Source organism: Clytia hemisphaerica, unplaced genomic scaffold (genome assembly GCF_902728285.1).
Source record: "Clytia hemisphaerica strain Z4C2 unplaced genomic scaffold, Clytia hemisphaerica genome assembly, whole genome shotgun sequence".
NCBI classification, from domain to species: Eukaryota; Metazoa; Cnidaria; class Hydrozoa; order Leptothecata; family Clytiidae; genus Clytia; species Clytia hemisphaerica.
Window position 1 is genome coordinate 444,063 of NW_027103590.1, and position 23,324 is coordinate 467,386.

Genomic DNA, 23,324 nt, shown 5'->3' on the forward strand with positions numbered 1-23,324 from the left:
CAATTGAAGTATGAAACAAATGAAAAACAAGGCACCTCTAGGTTCTACTACCTATAAAACACTACCCTTCATTCATAATCATATGTTTCCTGTTGTCTTTCGAGGCAGTGTTTATATATCCAATCAGAGGTGAACTTAAAATATACTAACTGAGAGGATAAACAGAACTTCAAAGTATGACGTTGATATTGAGAATCAAATGTATCAAAGCAAAAGTATGAATCAAGCCTTTAAAATATAACCAACCAATTCAACTCAACGTGGTGAACGACACAACACGTATAAGAGTCTAATTTTTATTTACAGAGCTTCTTCTACCATTTTAGAACTTTCCAAAAATGTAAACATTGCACTACAATGGCTTCTTTCATCTTTGGGTTCCATCCAGGCCAGACGGCGGCAGGCGGCAGGGAGCGAAAAGCGAAGCCACAACAAAACCATACCCTATAACAACAAATGTAATAGAAAACTCAACCCTCAGCTGGTATGTTCCTTTCTGGTTTCTTTCAATCGTTGAAATCGTTTCAAGGCTTGTTCAATTTCTCGGTAAGTGATTTACCGTGTTGAGTTTGCAAACTTTTATAAAACCATCAACTTTTGAAATTTCTTTCCTTATAGCTAGTTCTCCCTAAGTAACAGTAACCAATTCTCAGCGGCTATCCACAAAACAAAACACAGAACAAAATGATGACTTTCAGTTGACGAGCCATCATAAACAACATCAAAAAAGCCATCTAATTGTTCAATTATATCTATCCATTTTGTGTGATTATAATTTTCAAACTCTATGAAGCATCCGTATAACAAATTGATATCATGTATTTTTCTTCTCTCTCTCTTCTCTAATCATTTGGCAAGGTAACCTCTTGAGATTTCAAACCTTTCTTTGTTGACTTGACTAGGATTATGTCAATGTTTTGCAGTGCAAAAAATTGAAATTTGTATTATCTTTGTTTGAAATAAAATTACATGTATACACATACATACACTCAAAACATACAATCCATATCGTATCATTTTACCAAAAGCTTAATATCAAGTAGCTAGAGGATCTATCAGTATATTTTATGAAAATAAAATGCAGAACAACAACAAGCACAAAATGTAATATCGACCTCTCATATAATACATGTATAACTACATGCTCACAACAAAACCAAATTTTCGTGTATATATTCTCTCTCTCTCTCTCTCTCTGCTTCACTTCAACTCTTTTCTCTCTCTCTTACTTTTTTATTAGTATTGTTATTATTATATTCATCTTTCGCCTGAATCCTCTACATAAAAAATCTCCTCTCTCTCTGCTACACGGCACCCAGCAAAGATATATATAAAACTTTGAACGTCTGTTAGCTTTTCATAGTACATCAAAGAAACCGATCTCACTAGCGGTTTATTTGCTATGTAGTAACCTCTCGACGTCACTTCTTTTGTTCAAAGCCGCACCAATCAGATTGCGCGATGAGGAGAAACCGCACCAATAGGAGAAGACATTATTGTTATCATATATCTACTAACAATAAGATTTAGCACATGTGCGAAAGAAAGCGTTCTTTTCTCTTCTCCTTGTTATAATTAATTAAAAACGGTAATTTGTAGGAGCTAGACAAAAAAAATCTCAAACCTATACTCTGAAACCACATCTCCCTTCTTATATGAGATAGAAAGAGAGAAAACTGTCGGTCGGCAAACTCTATGCAATAGCAAACACAGGACTTAACTAACCGAACTTTTTTTTTCGAATGTGTTAAAGTACTTTGCTTCTCTATTGTTAGCCGCGCTTTAAGCAAAGACTAGAATAAAAAAATTGTTTTTAGTGTTTATTATATGAGTTACAGAAAACCGCTTTTTTACAAGAAGTGCAGTGTCGTTTTTCTTTACCTAAAGTTTACTTAAGAAGGACGTGCAAACAAGAATAGGAGACAGAGCCTTCAAGAGCGCAATGAAGAGCTAAAATTCGCGAGTTTTCGGCATTTTTCGCCTCTGTCGACAAGCTAATTTTTAGCATGCTCTTAACAGGTACAATAAGATATGGATAAAGATTGCGTACTGTGTTATTAAAAAATGTTTTTCTGAAAAGAGGTCACTATGGAAATGTTTAGAATACTTTGGTTTACCCAACCAAGACTCGTATCATTTTGTATAGTTTTTCCTAAAATATATTTAGGGACCATCATGAAATCAAGAACCGCATCTATTCACCTAATTACAGTGTCGCTACTGCTTTATTACGCGTTTTCTTAAAAACATTCTCATCGCATTTTCGAGAACCCTTACAATGAGTTATTATGATCAAAATTATAAAAAAAATGAGAACGAAAAACCTTTTTTGTTAAATTATTTAATCGATGAATATATTCACAATAACGAATTATTTAACTTTTACTTTTTATTTCTTTTACTCAATGTGTGTATGGCTGTTTTTGATCGGCAAAAGCCTTTCCATCAAAGACCAATTTACCATAGTTACACCCTATTCGCTTCCTGTAATCTTTTATTTAACAAAAAAAGCGCACTGAACTATAGAATATGTAAAATGGGTGAGTGATTATGTTATTTTAAGCAATTTTCCCACGATTTGACCATTATACTGAATTATAAACTGCATATATCAAAGAAAATATTTAAAATATTCTTGTATAAACAAAACTTTTAACTGACTGAGTAAACAACCGCTTTTTACGGAGGTGAAATTTTTACATTTCCGATCAAATTCCTGAAACTGTTTTTAAAACTAAATTATTATCTCACGGGTCTTTGGAGTTCTGGTACTAATACCTTTTAGATATACTAATTAAAGGCAATCCCAGCCAACACTAAATGATTCCAAATCACCATTGGTGTGCTGTACACTTTCTTTTATAAGAACCAGTAAAATTTGGCTGAGGCTCGGCTGTTCTTATTTTTTGGCACTTTGAGCCTCAAATTGTTCTTATCCTGTTTTGTAAGATGTAATTGAGGTGTTTTAAGCGTTACAGTATACTTTTTTATAAGAACAAACTATATAAGAACATAAGGCTTCGATGGCCAAAATGTTAAGAACAAGTTAAGAACATTTCAAGGCTTTGTAGACTAAAAAACACCCTATTTCTTAGGAAAATGGTCAAAAATACTAACAAAATGGTCAAAATAAGAACATGTTAAGAACATTTATAGGCTTAAAACTCAAAAAGTTCATTCGCAGGCTTCAAAAATTTTGGATGTTCTTATAAAAAAACATGTATCCAATTTTTACTAATCTGACCCCTAAATTGCTTGAAATTGAGTAATTCCAGGCTCAGTATTGTTCTTATTTTGTGGCAATTTCGAGCCTCATTGTTCTTATAAAATTTTTCTTATAAAAAAGTGTATTATGCTTTAATCTCCCATCTTACTCATGTATCAGTGCCCATATTCCTATTCCAGGCCCAGCGGAACAACCCTTCAAGGTTTAAAGTGGGGAGGCTGAAGGCTCCTCAGTCTTCCCGCTTCCGCTGGGCCTGTGTTCCGTTCAGAAATCTCAGTCTTAAAAGGATACAGTAATGTGATATGTACAGATGTACAATACTGAGATGAGACATGGGTGTAGCGACATACTAGTAATCATTTGAAATAAGGGTAAAAATGCAGTCGAAACACGACATCATCTTCCTAAAGCAAGTTTACACAGACCTAACCCCTCAGCAAGCCCAAACAAACCTAAAGACAACAAATACATTATGTATCCAGCAAATAATATAACTTACAACTGCCAAGTGGTGCGTTATACGTGTACTTTGCTACACCCGTTCTCCACAACACAAACCTTTACACGAACGTCGTCTTCAACCAGGATCATACTATTGACAAAGTGACACATTTATCTATTTTTAGAACTAAAAACACTGATGATGATTATTAAATCGAAACATGTATGAAAAATAAAAATTAACATGCTTGGTTAAGTTTACCGACTATGCCTTCACTACTCATTTATTACTATTGACAAAATATACACCATTCTTGGCAAGTATTATTTATATGACATGTCATTGAATAGGAAAAGCTTCTTATATACAAACAAAAAAACCTACCGCTATGAGATATAACAAGAGTGTTAATAAAACGGAGGATATGCTTGCTAGCCGACTTTTTTATCAAACAACTCTGAAATGTCTGACAACATCGACTATGATGCGGCTTAAAAGTGCTAAGTAAAGTAAAACATATCGCTTTTTTATGTTAACAATAACAAACTAACCGCCTTTCTCTCGTGCGCGGGGTTTAATTGCCGGCGGTAAATTTGTAGCACCGAATTAGATCATATTATGACAAATTATGCTTTTTGTTATGAAATCTCTCACAAAATTATCAAAAATAACGGAATTTTATACCGCTTATTCGCCGACTTAGTCTACTTCTTCATCCTCTTTGTGTTAAATTTTTCAATCCGATAATCATAAAAGTTGAATTTCCTGCAAATAGCTATTATGCGATTCAGTGACACATTTCTTTAACATTTCATTTCCTCTCAAGTAACTCCGAATAAATCTCTCTAATTCGAACCTTCACCGTTTTGGAAATCTTCTGTAATTCGAATTAAGACCATTTATCCAATAAACTGTAAACATTTAAAAAATGCTCTCCTGCAATATTCCATTCCTTGTATTCCACTCAAAGAAAATCCTCGGTTACGAGGATATTAAATTATAGAGAGAGTGAAACGTACTTTCTATCCACCTGACTTGACAGTTGAGTTTATACGACGTAAATTTTTTTACTACTGACTGCTGCTGAGTGCTCTCTTTTTGAAATACCGGCAAATTCTTTAAAACCGTTGATCTCTCTACCATTTCACACAGCCAGGGGGTCTTTCTTTTAAAAATGAAAAGAGGTCACAAAAATGCACACACGGGCATGGCGTGAAAATTCAAACAATATGAAAATAAAATATAAAAACACAGTTAAAACGATCAAAACACATTAGAACAGTTACATTTAACTTAGAAATATACACGTAAGCTAAAGAAAAACTCAGTAAGAGAGCCATACATTAATGCATACCGGCTCTGTCTGAACAGTGCTTCATTTTTCCAACTCATTTGAAAATTTTTTTGTTGAAATTATTTTCTTTAAACAATGATGCATCATGATCTATCACTCTGTCTTAAGCTCTCTATGACACAATTCTATCAATGATAGCGCCTGAATGACGAACTATAATACTGGGACACAGGCTCGCTTTCGCCATCATGAACAAGTCTTCATAAAGACTAAACAAATACAATAGATTTCGCGCAGGTCAAAGTTAACAGGTCACAGGTCATAAACACGGGTTTATAAACAGCCAAGAAAACTGTACAAAAGATGGTCCCTATGGTTATGGATTAAGGGTAAAACGCTACCTTAAACATATTGGAACCATGTTCTTTTATGATATACAACGTGAGAATAGACACAAGAATAGACATGAAATGATGTGACCAAGGATAGTTTGATGCTGTGAATGAAAATTTGCTAAGCACTCAGTAATATGCCTCAGGCAACAAATCCCATATGCTAAAAGCAAAAATAGTGTATTTTAATTTCTTTATCTTAATGGTTTGATAAACCTTGGCTTATATGGTTCTTGAACCACGGGGTACATTCAGCGGTAACCAGCCAGCTAAAAAAGCCGCAAACTAGAAATGAAAGTCATGAGAAAATAACAAACCCACCGAAAAAAAGAAATAAAGCAAGTAAGTAAACAACTCTCCAGAAAAACACAGTGAAAAAATTACCACCTATTGTGATTCCAATGTGTGAATTCAATATGATCAAAGATAAAATCTCATGGTGTGAATCACAAATCAGATAAAAGGATGAAAAGAAAAACAATTTCAAACGGAATTTCATCGGAGATAGTATGAATGCAATAAGATACCGCCAAAGAAGTGAAAAGTTGAAAATATTTACCTTAAAGTTACTGCTAATGGGTAACACGCAGCTTTTACAAAATTAAACATGCTCTTTTAGTTTTTAGGGATACTAGTCTAGGTACGCCGAAAATAATCTGAAAACCTTTTTATTGTTAAGATTTCCGACGATTATTTCAAGTAAGGAAAAGTTGAAAATATATTTATCTTAAAATTCACCGAGAACCCATGCAGTGTTGTTAACAATTTAAACATTCTGTTTTATGTTGGTATGCCGAAAGTAAATTTTCAACACGTTTTCATTGTGAATATTTTCCTGACGGCAACAAGAAAGAAAATATTACCTTTAAAATGCCAGGAACCACACATCTTTTATCAACTTACGCATGCTATTTTAAGTATGCCGAAAACCTTTCATGACTTTTCACACCTTACCTTATGAACGTAAATATACCTAAATCTGCCAAGAGTATTTACTTAGTTACAGGTTTTTTTATTTATAAGGAACCTTGACTTTGCTCTGAGCCTGGAGTTCCTTATTTTTACAGAGAATTTCAGTCTCAAAGTTCCTTATCGAGTTCCTTACTATATAGGAAATTTTGAACTTTTTGCCCCTTGAAAGATCAAAATTTGGTCAAATTAGTCCCAATAAGGTACATTATTTTCAAATCCACTTATTCTCAGCCTGAGCAGTTCCTTAACAATTCCTTATTTTTTTAACCATTTTCAGCCTCGAGTTCCTTATAAACGTGTTCCTTATAAAAAAAAAACGTGTATTTAAAATGCTTTTTAGGCATACCGACGCCTTTAAGAGATGTCGATAACGAGAAGCTTCTCAACGTCATATAAATATTTTCATTGTCATTTCATCGCATCTTTTTCAACTATACTGCCAAGAATTTCACTTTCTGACCATTATTTAAAATTCTGTTTTAGATAAAGATATATCGAAAATAAATTAAGAAATCAAATTTTCTGTTTTTTATCTGTGGCTTTTGGTGAAGTTTCTCTTATAAAATATATGTTTTAAACTGTAAAAAATCTGGTAAAAAATATTTGCATGAAATCTAATTGTGAAAAAGTCATACCTCGGCACAAGTATAGTCAATTACAATGTACATACTTGTCTCAATTATTCAATATTCTATTCCTCGATCATTAAGTTTTCCTTGGCTCTATCGCAAATATGACCTCTCGAGTGATCGAGTCAAGCACGCTGAATCCTTTTGTTGTCACTCGCATTGAGCTGAAATAGCAAAATAATACTGCAAAAATATCAAGGAGTTACATAATCAGAAAAACTTGAAAGTGTCCATAAAATGGTTGGCATAAATCTTAATTTTAGATTAATTAATGTAACAATATTACACGAGACCCTATAAGAAGATTCATGAGATTATATTGCACTGAAAAATGTGGATTAAAAGCACCGCGAAATTACCGATGGTCTCCAGTTTAGATGGTCTCAAGGGAACCTCTGAAAATTCACCCAGAGACAGCATTTCCATTCCGTATTGAAATACATATGAATAATCATACAAACCTGGAATCTATTTGAAGCAGGTCGGCGTCAATCAATTCCTGGATACTTTCAATATTCATCAATTCATCAGGCGCAATTCCTGACATTTCTCTAAGGCGCTAAAGAAGAATTAATAAATAAAATACTGTATCTGATTCAAAAATGCGCTATTTGAACAGATTTGAAGAATTTGCCGTACTAAACCCCTAACCCCAAAACTCGTGGGCCCTAGCGTTTTAAAGTTAAATTGGAGCACAGCATGTTGCGAACTGAACCTAGCCTCTCACTTAGAAATTGCCTTACTTACTTTGCAAGATAAACCATCGCGAGTCCTTAAGCCCATCAAGACCATTTCTTCAAAACTGAAAAAAGGAAATTCAATTTTTGTTACCGTTTCGCTTTTTGATTGCGGAGAGCTGATGGTCAGCAGAAATGAGCGTAATATCAAACATGCCGACGAAGTTAGGAAAGATATAAACGTTTCTTTATTAGGACAACTTTATAAGAACATAAGCCTTCGATAGCCAAAATATTAACAACAAGTTTATATTTTAAGGCTTTGTGGACTTGCCCGAATTCTTAGGAAAATGGACAATAATACTCGGAAAATAAAAGCATGTTAAAATTATTTTCAGGCTCAAAACTCAAAAAGTTGAGAACATCCAAACACCCCTTTCTCACAGACTCGTATTTCTGTACAAAACTCGATTTTTTAATCCAGTGGGGATGAAATAACAGATTGAACTCGTTTGGGATTGATAATCCCATGTTCTTTATGGCTGGGACATTTATCAAAATATAATTTTCCACTGGGGACAATATTTTGACCAATTTTTCCAGTGGGAGGGGTTCCACCAGGTCTGTGAGAAGGGGGTGTATCCGAAGGTTTCAGAAATTTTGTATATTTTTATAAAACGCGCGTGCTGAAAAAATAAGGCTTACATGTTTTTTTTATAAGCATAACGCTTATAAGCATATGAAGGCTCAGATTTGCAGAATTCCTAAACATACATGTCAGCCTGAAATATTTTTCAAGTTGTCATTTTTATCTGTTTAAAAAGGTTTGGTAGAGGTCAAGTAAAAAAAAGAGTTTCCACGGCCCAAAATCTGAACAAATTTTAACAAAATTTCTGAAATTTCACTAAAAACTTGGCTCGAGGTGAATCATAAAGCATGATTCATAAGCATATAATAAGCATAAGCTATGCCTGGATGCTTTGAGAACTTAAGCATACACGAGCCTGACCAAGGGGCATACATTTGCTTATAAAAAAAAACATGTACTTCTCTTGGTGATTGAGGGAACGATTAATGCTTATCCCATGGCCTTTCTTCTTGACCTGTGATAGATTTTAAAAAGTTATTACTTTAATGGGAGTAATTTTCACGGGGATCAAATTTTGCGGATTTCACGGGTTTGGTTGTTTCCCGCGAAAATAAGTCAATAATGGAAATTCGAAAAGGTCTTATTTGCGAAATCTTTTGGAGTCAAATTCCAAAAAATGGATAAAAGGACACTTTTAACATGTTTACCGCCATCAAAGCAGTATACGTATTACACAACCAACATGTATAATTTGGCAGTAAGATAAAAAAAACAGCACAAAATCGTGAAAATATTATCTCACAATGGATAGTGTTATCCACGAAATTTAGTCCCACAAAATCTTAAAATTTTGCGGATGTGCCCAACCGTGAAATTTAAACCCCGCAAAAATATAGTCTAGTCAAAAGAATTAGCAGTCCGCACTCATACATGGAGAAAAGATACAATAAAAATAATACCTCGTTGAAAAGATAATTTCGAGCTGATTATTTTAAGGTTTTAAAATCTTTTAAAATTTTTGAAAGTGAAGATGAAAATAAAGATTTTTTCTACTAGACCGAAAATCTTCAATTTACACTTTTCTACGACGTTGAACTTTGCTGATTTCAAACATGTATTCAGATTTTTCACATCACTCTTGGATCAAAAGCTCCAGCCCTCTAAACACTAAAGGGCCTCGATGTATCGGACCAAATTGAGAGCCTTCTGTATGAAAAGAATGCTGCACGGTGAATTAAAAAGAAAACACAATTCCTCGATGTCTCAGTCAAAATTAAGAGGTTTTTGTACTCTCGGCACGGAGTATTCAAAAGAAAACACTGGCGCTGCGGATACAGGAATTTTGGACTGAGATCTTTGATTTGTTTACAAGAATGACGTCACAACAATGGAAGGCATTAGGTTGCGACCTTTTGCGGTTTGAAAGCAAATTTGGTTTTCCCTTTTTTGTTTCAAATACCTGAGACCGAAGCCGACCAAACAAACGCCGTTTCGTTATATTATAAGGAAGTAAAGTTTCATGAGGACTAAATTCACAGTTGATCTCATCCATGAAATTCACAGTTTTCGTTGGGACTTAATTTTGCGAAGGACGTTATTTCAAGAAGGTTCTTTTTTTAACACCTGACTAACCTGAGACATCCAGCGTTTTGGATCTGCAATTTGTTGGAATTCATGACGATTTCTAATAGTATGATTTGACGAGGTAGAAGTTAACCTAAATGGAAATAAAAACTGTTAAAATTTTCTGCTATTCTTACGCAGTCACTGCAAATACATGTTTATTACGCTCAACTAACCACCATATCTAAATTATACACGTTTTTATAAGAACATAAGGCTTCAGTGACCAAAATATATATTAAGAACAAGTAAAGAACATTTTAAGCCTTAACGAACTCTAAAACACCCGATATTTTAGGAAAATGGTCAAAAAGTACTCACAAAATATGAAAATAAGAACATGTTAAGTACATTTTAGGCTTAAAACTCTCGCTTAAAAAGTTAAGAACACCTAAAAAACTTCAAAATTTGTGGATGTTCTTATAAAAGATGATCGTGTGACAGGCAATAGTAAAACCACTTTCAGATAGACATGAATGTGTCACCACGTTGTGGTTCAAATGACCGCTAGTGGTTTATCTTCCGACCGACAATAAAAAGCGCCACTAAGCTATATAATAGCCGACGGTAATTAAAAGCAATCAAATTTCAAAATTTTATTTCATTATCAAACAGAAGGAAACAACCTCAATTAAATATTATTTAAATCTGTTCAAACGAAAAGCGATTTCTCTTTTCATTTTTAAAACGGATAGACGGGGCTCCCTGCGCTGGTTGTTAGTTTTTCTCAAGTGGAAGCCATTTTGTATTTCATTTTTGTGTGATACAACCGGAAAAAGCGGATTACGTTTATCCCGCATTCGTTCTGACATTGTCAAAGATTTTGTGTACTACACGTTTTTTTTAAGAACAAGCTATGTAAGAACATAAGACTGCGACGGCCAAAAGAACATTTAAATTTCAAAAACACTCGATTTCTTAAGGTAAAAATGGTCAAAAATTTGTGAAAATAAGAACATGCTAAGAACATTTTAGGCTCGAAACCCAAAAAGTTCAGAACATCCGAAGGCTTCAAGAATTTTGGATGTTCTTATAAAAAAACGTGTAATTGAGAGTAGGGTTTGACCAGGAAAACTTACGGTCACTCTCATACTTATACAAAGTGCAAGTTTTTTCTTAAGAACAAACTATATAAGAACATAAGGCTTTGATGGCCAAAATATTAAGAGCAAGCTAAGAACATTTGAAGACTTTAATATAAAAACACCAAACATATCGCACAAGAAATTCACAAAATGAAGAAGATAAGAACACGTCAAGAACAATTTTAGGCTTGAAACTCCAAAAGTTTAGAACATCCGAAAGCTTAGGAAGCTTATAAAAAACGGGACAAAGTCACTTTAACCCGTAACAGTTATCGTATTATCGTGTAGTACTATACCTTTTATACCTATTTTTAAGCGATGGCCAATGTAAATAGATTCTACAGTTGACCCTCGACACATTTTCCAGTTCTTATAAAGAAATATATGTAGTAGCGACAGGAGGATCAAAAACTTGATTTTTAACAAGCTTAGCACGTCTAATACTCACACATTGAAAATTTTGAAGAAAAAGGTTTCAAATCGAAAAAAGCTAGCTGATCTTAGATTGAGATAAATCTGACTATCTTTATGTCTACTTCCTACTCAAAAAGTTGTAAACGTTTGTCTTTTATAAGAACAAATTACACGTTTTTTACACAAGGCTTCCATGGCCTTAAAAATACACAGACCTAGAGAGAACCGCATTTCTGAACATCACGGGAATGCTAAAAAGTGAGGGGGAACAAGCTTCCGTAGTATGAACTGCTCAGTAGTTCCTATATCTAGAATCAGCTAAATATTATAAGACAACTTGATAAGACAACTATTGCAACATAAGAATAGGTAATTGATACTAATGAGACCAATAAAAATTGACCTTGCTTGATTATTGGTCAGTAAAGATCGAACCGTCTCTTCACTTAAAGTCGCGTCTATTTATGCCTTCTTAGTTGGTATAAAACATTAAAACAACGTCCATTTTACATCCATTTCGTTCATGCAATGTTAGATTAACGTCAAAGCGACATTGCGTGTGCAAGCTGGGAGACTTAGCATGATTTTATTGTCCCGCTTTGAAGATTGATTGAATGGTCGTGTTACTAAATCCGTTCGACTTTTAAAAGTACTACAAACCATGGCGAACTATGTTGCAATTAGTTGATAATCTTGCGACAAGGAGCGGTATAATTACCCCCTATATGAATCGCTTCAAAATGACACTTGATAATCAGATCATCAAGTTTGAATACATTCTTCACTTGTTCCTATTTTGTTCATTGAACCCTAATGTTTTTATATCGTTTGTTCTTATAAAAAACATTTAAGAAGTAAGAATTTAATCAATATGATTAACTTTATTGAGTATGACGATTTTGGAATGCGAAATGGCCGCTTGAAGAGCATAAAACTGTTCCGAACAATTATGTTATAACTATTTTAGGAGCCTGTCTTTATTGTCGGCATGTTTTACGCATTTTTGGCTCATTGGCAAATTAGCTGTTAAACTTTTATATAGTCAAGAACGGAGACGTGATACTAATCGCTAGAGAAAGAGAGACTTGGCAACTTGAAGACATCTACTTTGGCTTGCCAATCGAGTTAAATCAATCTATGTGTGATTGCGATATACACTGTTCTATATTCTGTATGCCGAAAATTCTCTTTCAAAACTTAGCAATCATCGTTGCAAGGCTACATGTTTCTTTTTTATATAAGCATAATAGAAGAACAATAGAACAATAGAATGCTAGGTATAATTAATACAAGCCAGATATGGGGTAAAAAAAACATGTACGTCTATACCAACGGAGTAGTTTTTAGCCAAAAAGCTTTTCGGTCACCCTGTTTTTGGCCATTCGACAAATCTCTAGGTGGTTAATACCGAAAATGAGGTTTTAACGATTTTCGAAATCCTCCATAAGTCTGGATTGAAATACGGTACATCCTCCAAATTTTGTAAAAAAAATATTCTAAATATGATATTAGAGAATCAGAAAATTCAAAAAATGTCAAAAATGACGATGGCGTCATCAAAATGACAAAAATTGACCTAAAATTGACCAAAAATAATCAAAAATGACAATTTTTCAACAAACAATGTTTCTTTTCATTAGAATTTTTAAATAAATTTGTAAGATTTCTATATACTGTTGGAAAGGCAATTTTATCAACTTTCGAACTAGAGGAATAGTCAATTTGTTCGTCTTGGGGAAAAGATTTTATGAGCAAAAGAGTGACAATTTGTTTTCAAACGAAAATGGGGTCGATTTTTAATTTTTCCTTGAACCTTGAATGATCCGAAATGGTTAAAAAACAACCATAATACCTGGTGATTGCCCATAAAGATTTATATTTTCAAATCTGGCTTAAAAGATGTGCCGCGAAATTTTGGCAATTTTCTAACTAAAAATAGTATGGTTTACAGGATTTCAATTGGGAATTGGTAAAAACACTATACGAAGCCTGCTGTGAACTTGTCTCCAAACACAGAATTGATATCTACGGAAATTTCAAAATGCATTGCAGTAGAGGTGATACTACTCCATTTTAAGTCTGCTACAGAGTACCCGTAAACGAGATATTTCAAAAATGTTTTTATACCCTGAGTTATTGACCTGTCTAAGAATAAAACATACCAAGTTCCCTTATAGATCTTAAATATAGCAACATACCTACTGAGTTAAAGGTATGTTTTGGATCAACTTCCAAATTATAACCAGACATTAATCCTGTGTTTAATCCTTGGGAAAAAGACTCATTAAGATCTACTTAATGAAGGCTTATATCATCATTTGAAATGTCTTTATCTCGGAATATCTTGCAGATTAAATGATGCATTTAGTATTTTGATGCGGCTATTTTGGGAGTGTAATTTGTTTACATTTATGGATCTTAAAATCAGTTTGTTTACGCTTAAGTAATTACCAAGGGCACGCGTGTATGATCACTGACTCATCACAAAAGGCTTTGAAAAGGCAAAAGACTCTGAACGTAGTCTCGCTACTGTATGATAAAGTATGAGTTAAATGGAAAATTTTCGAAGTTTTAATAAACGGGGGGGGGGGACCTAATTGCGGCTCATGCCGGGGGAGGGGGGGGGGTGGAGATGTACTTCTGAAAACCCAAAAATAAGGTAAATATAGGCTAAAATCAGGTTTTTTTTAGCAAAATAAGACGACTTCTTCTTGATAACTGAAAATATTCTTAAAAATTTTCGAAAAATTAACAAGCGTTTATTTGGCACCTAAGAGTATGGTATTTAGTGACGTGTTGGTATACCCTAAAAACTTGAAAACCCTTTTAGTACAACATCAATACAAGTTTAGTACATATGGTACTAAAATACCATATCTCTAAAAAAACCTAACAATTGACATGTTCTTATTTTCACCATTTTGTGAGTTATAAAAAAAAAATATGTACAACGCACATGAAGCGATAGTCTCGGATCACTTTTGCCCATTTTTACAAAAACATGATAAAGGCGACTTAGAAAACAAAATAAGGACCTTATTACTCAGCGTGAAAACCTGCTCTTTAAATACGTATCAATAATCAAATTAAATCGCGCGTGGGTTCAATTTTGTATTTATTAAATTCAGGTATCAGAACTGGGTTTAGACATTTAAGCTATCCTAACAAACAGCATGAAACTTCGTAAACTCTGAATCTAAGACTATTTTGTATTTTAGAGAATAAAATTAATTGAGCGTATTTTTTCAAAATCAATGAAAAAGGGCCGTCCTTAAATGCTTAAGATGCTTTAGTCCAATCGCTTTACCAGCGTGATCTAGCTATAAATCCATCTTGAGCTAAGCTTTATTCTATTACCATGCAAGCTCAAGAAACTCTCTTGGAAACCGTTTCATCGGACTATATTGTATTGCGTTTTTTAAAACTATTATCCCTTAATAAGTTTATTTTAGGCAATTTTCTTTGGCTTTTCAGAGGCATTAAAATGAATTCAATATTTTTGGTTGGTAATGCGACAGGATAGGGAGGGTACAGGTTACTGTGATGTTCGAAAAACAAATCGAGATCTCCCATCCATCCAGTTAGGGACTACAGCAGCTTTTGAGAAACAAAAATCAAAAAGTATTCCTGTCGCATATGCGATAAATCCTCGTTTCTAACTTAGACTTTTCACTTTTCTGGTAATCATGACGTCATTAAAAAACTGTTAAACCCGTTATAGAAGTTTTTATTCGCACTGATAACTGAATAAAGGAAGTAACATTTGCAAGATAAAAGTGATTGGTTACTATTTTTAAATGTGAAAATCCCCCGACTATCCGCCTTTAAGCTGACAAAGAATCGACAGGACGTTAAATAAATGTTGAATCAACATCGCGAATGATGCTTTAAATTCTTGAGACATTTTAACGTTACCAAAGGCGACCGAATGATTGTCGTGGAATGGTCACTTCTATTTTGGATCAGCGAGAAAATCGCTGAAATTGTGACAATTCTTTCTGTTAATCTCCTAAAGTTGTAATTCCGTTGTACTTTGAAATCAAATTATGACGTCATGACTTGGCGAGTAAACGATATCACATAAGTTTTAATATTAAAGCATACATAGATATTCTTAACTTAGGGTAGGTCCATGAAATTTCAGCATAATTGGACTGTAAATTATGACCAAAACTCAGACTAGCGGCAAAAACGATATCATTTGCAAAAAAACACTTGAATTGAAAGGAATTGAAGTGGTACCATACCTTCCATGAGCTCCTGGAAAAAATAAATAAAGAATTCCATTAGAATTAGTCGACACTCATCTAAAACAACCCAGTTGCTCTGCAAAATAGATTTTGTCTCTTTGCAAAGTCGCGCACTTCTTGGTTTGCGTTATTTAATAATAAATCTCACGTTTATCGCTTTATTGCCTACGGCAATGAATTTTGAAATTAGCTGTAGATACTGGGTCTGTGTACAGACAAAATAAATTGTTGCTGTATATCAGAAAAGCCATTCGTTATAAAAGATTCGATCAGCAATTTTGAAAATTGATTTCGAAAATGGGACTCGACCAAAGGTTGGCCAAAGGGGGAACTTTGGGACTGAAATCAATGGAAAACCTGCTTGGGACTATTTTATTAGAAGTTCAGGCTTTTGAGGGTCTACAATGACACTAAATAAAGACTAAAGTTAGAGTGAAACCCGTAGTGAGATTTCGAAGATCCAAATAAGTCATCTATAAGGTGGTATTTACCCATCCATGCATACCTTTCTTTTGCTTCGGTGGGGGGGGGGGAGGGTGCTTATACCAAAGAAAAGAGTACTGTTACTAACCTGGACCTATTCCGATATAATCCATGTCATTCCAATAAGCCGAATTGTGATAACTTTCATGACCCTAGAATAACGAAAGGAATATTTCAATCCATAACAGCTTCAATACGTTTCTTAACTCACTCATGACAGTAAATATCCTCCACCCAACCAATCTAATGACACAACAATTTGTTAGTGTGTATAACTACCAAATCAGAATCTTATTTCCCCATATTAAATGATAAAGCAATGCATACCAATTTTGCAAAATTTGAAACTTCATAACGTTCCAATCCAACTTCATCCAACATCTACAGAAGAAAGATTTTGAGTTGAATTAGCGATGCCTGGATTATCAAACAAATAATTATTCCAACAAGTAAAAATTGGAGAAAAACTTCTTGAAAGGATTATCGGATGATTTAATAAACTACAGTTGGTGTTCTCGATGCGAACTTCAATGGGCTTTTCCAGAAAAAAAACGTGCACCCCCGGTTGAGGAGGTCCAACCTTTTGTGGAATTCCAGGTAATTTTAGGATCCTACCCCTCTGGAATTCCGAATTTCTACAAATTTTCAATCATTACCCCCTTGGAATTCCGCTTATTTTTGACGGATTTTCGTCTACCCTTATGGAATTCCACTGCATTTCAAACCTTAAAACGGAAATGGACCTCCTCAACAGGGGGTGCACGATTTTTTTCTGGAAAAGCCCAATGACTTTCATCGAATAGTAGAGCGTCATTTACGAGAGTTTCTTGTTGATGGTGGCTTTGCTAGCGAGAATATTGAATAGGAGAACGTAACTGGAACTACATAGCAAATTTTGAATAGCACGACCGTTATAATTCAATTTGCAAAGTGTCTTCTTCTCTAAAAACTATCCGTAAAAAAGTGAAACCATTTCCATCCACCTACCTGAACTGAGAGATCATACATTTCAGCAAGAGCATCGTCTTTAGGAAGGAACTGAAATAAGAAAAGATGTGTTCAGGAAAACGATCTACCGATCTTCCAACTCATTTTTGTTCGTACTTTGGAGTAAATATATCAATTCAAGCGATATTTCACTGTTGGTATCGATATCCTCCGAAGACCGAGCCATGAGATACTCAGCTAGAAACTAGAAGCTAGAAACCTTCTAAATGTTGCCTTGTTCGCCCAATCAAAATACGTTAATTCCCTTAATTTTCGCAATGTTTTTATTTTCGCACCTCTAATTTTCGCGCCTTTAATTTTCGCGCAGCTCATAAAATAGAAAATTCGCGCATCCTTTAATTTTCGCGCATCTTGCAATTTCTAGGAGTGTTTTTGACGATTTTAAGTGAGTTTTACTCGCTTTCAGTGTGTATTCAAGCTAGATTTTACATCCCAGAGGCATATTTACCATGAATCGAGGTCCCATTTTATTAAAAGAGTCCTAAGATGAGATTTCTACACGTTCAGAACGATTACTAGTTCGCGCACCCTTTAATTTTCGCGCGGCCAAGTGCGCGAAGATAGGCCTATTTCGCGCGCTTTTTATTTTCGCGCACGTATTCTGCACGAAAATAAAAGAGGTCCGAAAATTAATGGAATTAAGGTACTCATATGTAATGCAAACTCCACATACGATTCTACCCTTTCGATGGTCACGTTCCATAGGTGTATGTTTTTTCATCGTCAACTGGTACAGGGATACATGGTTCCCTCCCAAATCACATATCTGAAATTCATCAAATTAAAAAAAAGCCTTATATCCACTGTTTAAAAATGTAAGCGAATATAGGTTTTGATGTAGGGTCGGTCAGATGACGGCAAAACCAATATTTTCCAGTCCAGCTTTTAGACTTGAAGAAAACTAATTTGGACACATTTTGACCATAATGGGCTGTTCCTTGAAACCAAAAGCAATTCTTGAATTCGGGTTGGCTGCTGGCATCCACTAACGGATTTGTGCTCCTATACTACCTGGGGTCTGCGATTCATACTAAGTTTGCGAAAAAAAGTCTTGAAAAAAAGATTCTATAGCCCTTTGGAAAGATTTTTATAAAATAAAGTTTCGGAAATTTTAGAATAACTTTTAACCGCCTGGAAATTGAAATTAGTTCCCTAAAAATACACACTTCTCAAGATAAATCAACAGCATTAAGAGTCTCGTTTTCAAATGAAGTAATTACTTCAAATGACATTTGCACATATAGTATATGTTTTCCCAAAAGACTGTTTTCAATTTTGATATAACTGTCTGACGACGTTCAAGTATCATATCAACCAAGTGGATTTTGGGAAAAGTGTATTCCAAAAGTTTAAGCTCTTCCGTTTTCATCACAAAATTGCCCAAATGTAAACTTTCATAAATCGTCAAAATAACCATTTTTTCCGACCCGACCGATCGGAAACCAAAAGTCTTGCCAAAATCTTTTTTTAAATAAACGCTAACTTTTTGTCAAAAAGGAGCCAATTTGTCAAAAATAGCTTCGTAAAATTTAGATTTTTAAGAATTTCTGCTGATCTCCCAAATTAGTTTCATCGCAGTAAAAATTCTACAATATGTACTTGTTTAAGTTCCTTCTTCCAATCTTGCACTGATTGTTTTGGACGTCCAAACATAAAATCAATGGATACCCTCCCACCAAATAATTCCATTGCTTTCTTGTAACAGCTATGAGATAAACGAAGATACGGATTAAAGTAGTGTAATACTTTCCAATGCTTCTCGTCAAATAACTTTTTTTCTGCAAACATCAATCTTATTTTTCTAATGGTTTTATGCTATGAACCGTTACCTGATGGCTTGCTCCGAGGTATGCTCTCTTCCTAACATTTTCAGATCCTTGTTGTTTAAGGCCTGTAAATAAAAATATTAATAAAATCTTATGTTTATGATGGAAATTTAGCTCTATCAAGTAAGGGAAAAGTAAGGGAAAAGTAAGGGGAAGCAAGGGAAATTTGAAACCAGGGAAATGTTGGAACCTTATACACGATCTGGGTTTAAGAAATTTCAAAAAAATTAAGAGCCAATAGTGGAAAGAGCAGGAAATTAGGTTGGATGTCAATTTTTTAAGATATTTTGGTGAAATACCTTATTTTTAGGACATTATACTTTTTGGAAACAGAGATATGGTTCAATTTGGTGTTGCCAATTAAACAAAACAGGACTATAAAATTTCTACTTCGAGGTTTGGTTTCTAGAAAGAAATTTAAATTAAAACCTTTACAGAAGTTCTAGACTTTTCCCTAAAGGGCTAATTACAAAATCTACTCACTTGAATACCTATGGAAACACGATTGATACCTTCCGTTTTGAAGTTTCTGAAAAAAAGTTAGAATCTTTGAATCTTTTTGAAATACATTTGGGCCTGTGTAGCTTGAGCTTGTAAATTATTACAGTCGACTTGGTTAATCATTTCTGTATTTTGGAAAACGAAACATTTTTTGGAATTTTGGAATACTGTACTGGAAATAGAATCTTTCGTTCTCATTACCTCAATTTTGATTCTTCTGTCGTGGTTGGATTCGCTTCCAATGTAATTTCCGCTGAGTCAGCAATGAATGCATTTTTATGAATAGTCTCCAGAATGGCAGATACCACGTAAGGTGGAGCAAGACTGGGTGTGCCTAAGAGGAAAATTGAAAACAGGGCACAATCATAGCTCATTATATATAGCCTAAAGGGATGATCAGATGGTTTCATATATTTGGCACGTTGAATTCTTCTAATGTCCTGGGCAAAAACCCAAAATATTTTCCCAAAGTCGAGATACCATAATTTTCTAAAAATGGGTTCTTGCACGGTTCTTACGTTGGAATTCTATTGTTTTTACTAAAAGCCTTAGCTTGAATATGTGGACTTTGGATAAGAGTTAGGCAAAATGATTTTGAAGTTTTGCGACCCTTGAAGCCCCCCCCCCCAGCGGTTTGCGTGAATGCGTGAATGGGCATTTTGGGTGAATCCGTGAAAATAGAAAAAAAAAGCGTGAATGCGTGAATTGAAAAAACTTGCGTGAACGTGAAAATTCATTTTTTCATTGCGTGAATACGTGAATTTCCCTTTTTTCCCACCGATTTTGTGCAGTTTTCCCGATTTTGTGCAGTTTTCCCGATTTTCCAATGTTTCCCTGATTTGTCCCGAACATTTTCCGATTTTCTGAAAGATCGGGTTATTGCGTGAAACTCGGGGAAAATTTGCGTGAATGCGTGAATTTCGAAAATAAATTGCGTGATTGCGTGAATTGAGGGTCCGCTGGGCGGGCCTCCTTGGAGGTATGGCATGTTTTGCAGTTGAAGTAAAAAATAATGGCAAAATCGATATTCTCTTTTATTAGCAATCAGCTTGTCAAAGTTTCAATTATTTTTTACTATCTCCAAAAGAAAAGTTTTTTAGATAATCTTATCACGGCAAACGATAACCCTTGACCTAATAAGCACAGAAATGGTATATTAATAAACAAGTTGCATGAGCTGAATGGAATTTTCTTTCCCCAAAGACATTATAACCTTTTATGCCTCTCTCGGTCAAATTCAGATGGGATACAAAACGCGGTGGGAAAATAAATACCTCCGCCAAAATAGACCGATTTGACTTCACCAATATGATAGTCCTTTATGAAATGTTCAAGATCAGTTTGCAAGCCTCCTATCATCTCATCTTCGTTGATGTTCCGTCTAAAGTAAATATATCAATCTTTAATACAATGTATTGAGTATAATATAAAGTTTAGTTTATTTAAGTGGTGCTCTTTAACCAACAACCTTTCGATCAGAGTCCCACTTTCACATTCGACTACCGTATTACTTCGAATAATTTTAGTGCAAAAATTTCTTTGGCTCAATGACTAAAATTGCATCGAAAACTGCTCTGGTTACAAGAAATGACTAAAATCTTCCTTTTCAAACCCAATCAATACTGGTACTGAAGTATTAAAGTCACAAGTTTCCAATAAACGCCCCTCCCCTAGAGGGGGCGTTTATTTGAGGGGGGGGGGGTCGTTTATTGAATAATTCTCCTTTTAGGAGGGGCGTTTATTCGAGGGGGCATTTAAAAGAAGGAGGGCGTTTATTCGAAGTAATACGGTACTAGTCTCATCTAGAATCAAACATAAAAAGTAAGGACGGTAGTCTAGCATATTAGACGACTAATTTAGACAAAATGTAGAATAAGTAAAAAATAACAACGGTAAATTGTAGTTGTTATATACAAACCAATAATATCCCGTAACAGTTATCGTATTATCATAAAACACCCATATTACTGTATTACACGGATTATAGCCAACTCTAATACAATAATGACCGGTTAGTGAGGGCTGTACTGAGAAATATTGCCCGAGGTCAAGTAACGACCGAGCTTGCGAGGTTGTTGCGTTGACCGAGGGCAATATTTTCAGTACAGCCCGAAAAAAACCGGTCATTATTGTATTTGTTAACCGTTTCCTTCAAATTTGATTGATTTTTAGCGCTTTATCCAGGAAAAATAGCGAAATAAAGCAGAAAAAACAAGCGAAAAGAGATAAAAAATTGCTATAATTTCTGACGTCAGAAATAAAAAATGAGAGAAATGATGTCAACGCATTGTTCATTTTCCTTTGAAAAAGTGACGTCACAATGAATTTTCCTAACGACGGGCAACTCTGGACAATGTAGGCCCGTCGTCATGCGAAAAGAACCAATTACATTGCGCAAAAAGCCATGTAGCCCGCTTCGAAAAAGTAACCGGTTAACAACAGTCCATAGGGATGGCAGTATTGGGCTTTTCCAGAAAAAATCCGTATACCCCCTGTTGAGGAGGTGCATCATTTTGTGGCTGGAAATGCTGCAAACCCCTGGAATTCCAGGCAATTTTAGGTTTCAACCCCTCTGGAATTCTGAATTTTAGTAGGATTTAAAAAGCTACCCCCATGGAATTCCAGTTATTTTTGACATATTTTTGTATCTCCCTATGGAATTCCGCCACATATCAAACCTTACCCCCTTGAAACGGAAACGGACCTCCTCAACAGGGGTATACGGTTTTTTTCTGGAGAAGCCCATTTGTTCTTACCTGATATATTTGTTGAAGTCACAATAAGGACACAACTTGTTGCAAAATGGCCACTAAAACAAAATAATGAAAGAAAAAATTTAAAGGACGACGTTGTATAGACGAAGAGTCAGTCACCACGTTGGTTCGATACGTCAAGGGAGGTGCCCCTTCCATCGTCTCCTCTAGATTGCCGCAGATAGGGGGCGAAACAGAGGATGTCATGGAGGGTACCGCCTAATGAATCTTCAATACCTCGCTCGGGGGAAAAGAATATATAACAACAAGAGTCTAAAGGTGCAAATCAAACATGATAGATTTAGTTTCGATATAAATCCCTGGCCAAGAGTAGTAAACTTCTGAACAAAATAAGCATAACGCTTATAAGCATTGTCAGGTTGTGATTTGAGCTTGAAAACATATCTATTGTTATAGAATAGTATAATTTCAAGTATCAGCCCAACTTTGGCTCAAATGAGGCCTAAGCTTAAGAAAAAAAGACAGCCACACTATTTGTTGTGCTTAAGTTTATCATTGTGACAGCAAAATTCAATTCTTACATGAACATAAAGTGTGGCTTTTATTTTGTTTACATCACGTGACAAACATCTCCTTGGCAACAAACTCGTTAACAGTCTTCTCTTCGAGATGAAGCTTTCTGGAAACGTTGATACCAGCTTGGCCGCCCATCGCATTGCTTTATTAAGTATTTTGTTATTCTCAATCCACTATGTCATATTTTGTTATTTGTTTTCAATTCTATAAGGAGAAATAAATAAAGATCAATATCAGCCATTCGAAAGAAAAAAAACAAAAAAGGAGTTACGATCTAAGGTCCCAACATTTTAATCAGAACAGGGTATCGCTTTCATTTTTATTCCTTATGTGCTAATCGACACTTTCCATTTTAAATTTTGAGCCCCTTGGATCTGTCATTGCTACTGACAATAGTTGATGATCCTTCTAGAACTTTTAAAAAGACCAGGCAAATAACTCGATATGAATTTCAAGGGATGGGATTGAAGCAAAGCCAATAACGTTCAAATGAATTGCTAATTCTATAGTGTGCACTGACCACGTCTGTTAGATAGGCGTTAAAACGGTATATGTGCCAACTTGGTACATAGAGTTGTTAGAAAAATAAGACTATAACCGAAATTCAGTTAAAAGATACTTAA

The 23,324-nt window shown here is 34.7% G+C and overlaps 1 protein-coding gene across 3 annotated transcripts; it reads right to left on the reverse strand.

Moving 5' to 3' along the window:
• Window positions 1-168: 168 nt before the first annotated feature.
• On the reverse strand, window positions 169-22,901 carry LOC136801526 (radical S-adenosyl methionine domain-containing protein 1, mitochondrial-like). Of its 3 annotated transcripts, XM_067058165.1 has the most exons (18): window positions 22,707-22,901; window positions 22,168-22,220; window positions 20,686-20,792; window positions 19,613-19,745; window positions 19,394-19,439; window positions 18,914-18,975; window positions 18,684-18,789; window positions 17,758-17,850; window positions 17,064-17,114; window positions 16,404-16,457; window positions 16,165-16,228; window positions 15,591-15,603; window positions 9,854-9,938; window positions 8,680-8,735; window positions 7,703-7,757; window positions 7,417-7,514; window positions 6,997-7,119; window positions 169-444 (listed from the first exon to the last, which is right to left on the reverse strand). In XM_067058165.1, exons 1-17 carry the CDS (start codon window positions 22,839-22,841, stop codon window positions 7,032-7,034), a joined length of 1,299 nt encoding a protein of 432 aa, XP_066914266.1. In that variant the 5' UTR covers window positions 22,842-22,901; the 3' UTR covers window positions 169-444; window positions 6,997-7,031. The 3 variants fall into 3 exon arrangements, with proteins under 3 accessions (XP_066914266.1, XP_066914267.1, XP_066914265.1); XM_067058166.1 differs by lacking the exon at window positions 169-444 and having other exon boundaries at window positions 6,884-7,119; window positions 22,740-22,901; XM_067058164.1 differs by lacking the exon at window positions 169-444 and having other exon boundaries at window positions 6,884-7,119.
• Between the last annotated feature and the right edge of the window lie 423 nt (window positions 22,902-23,324).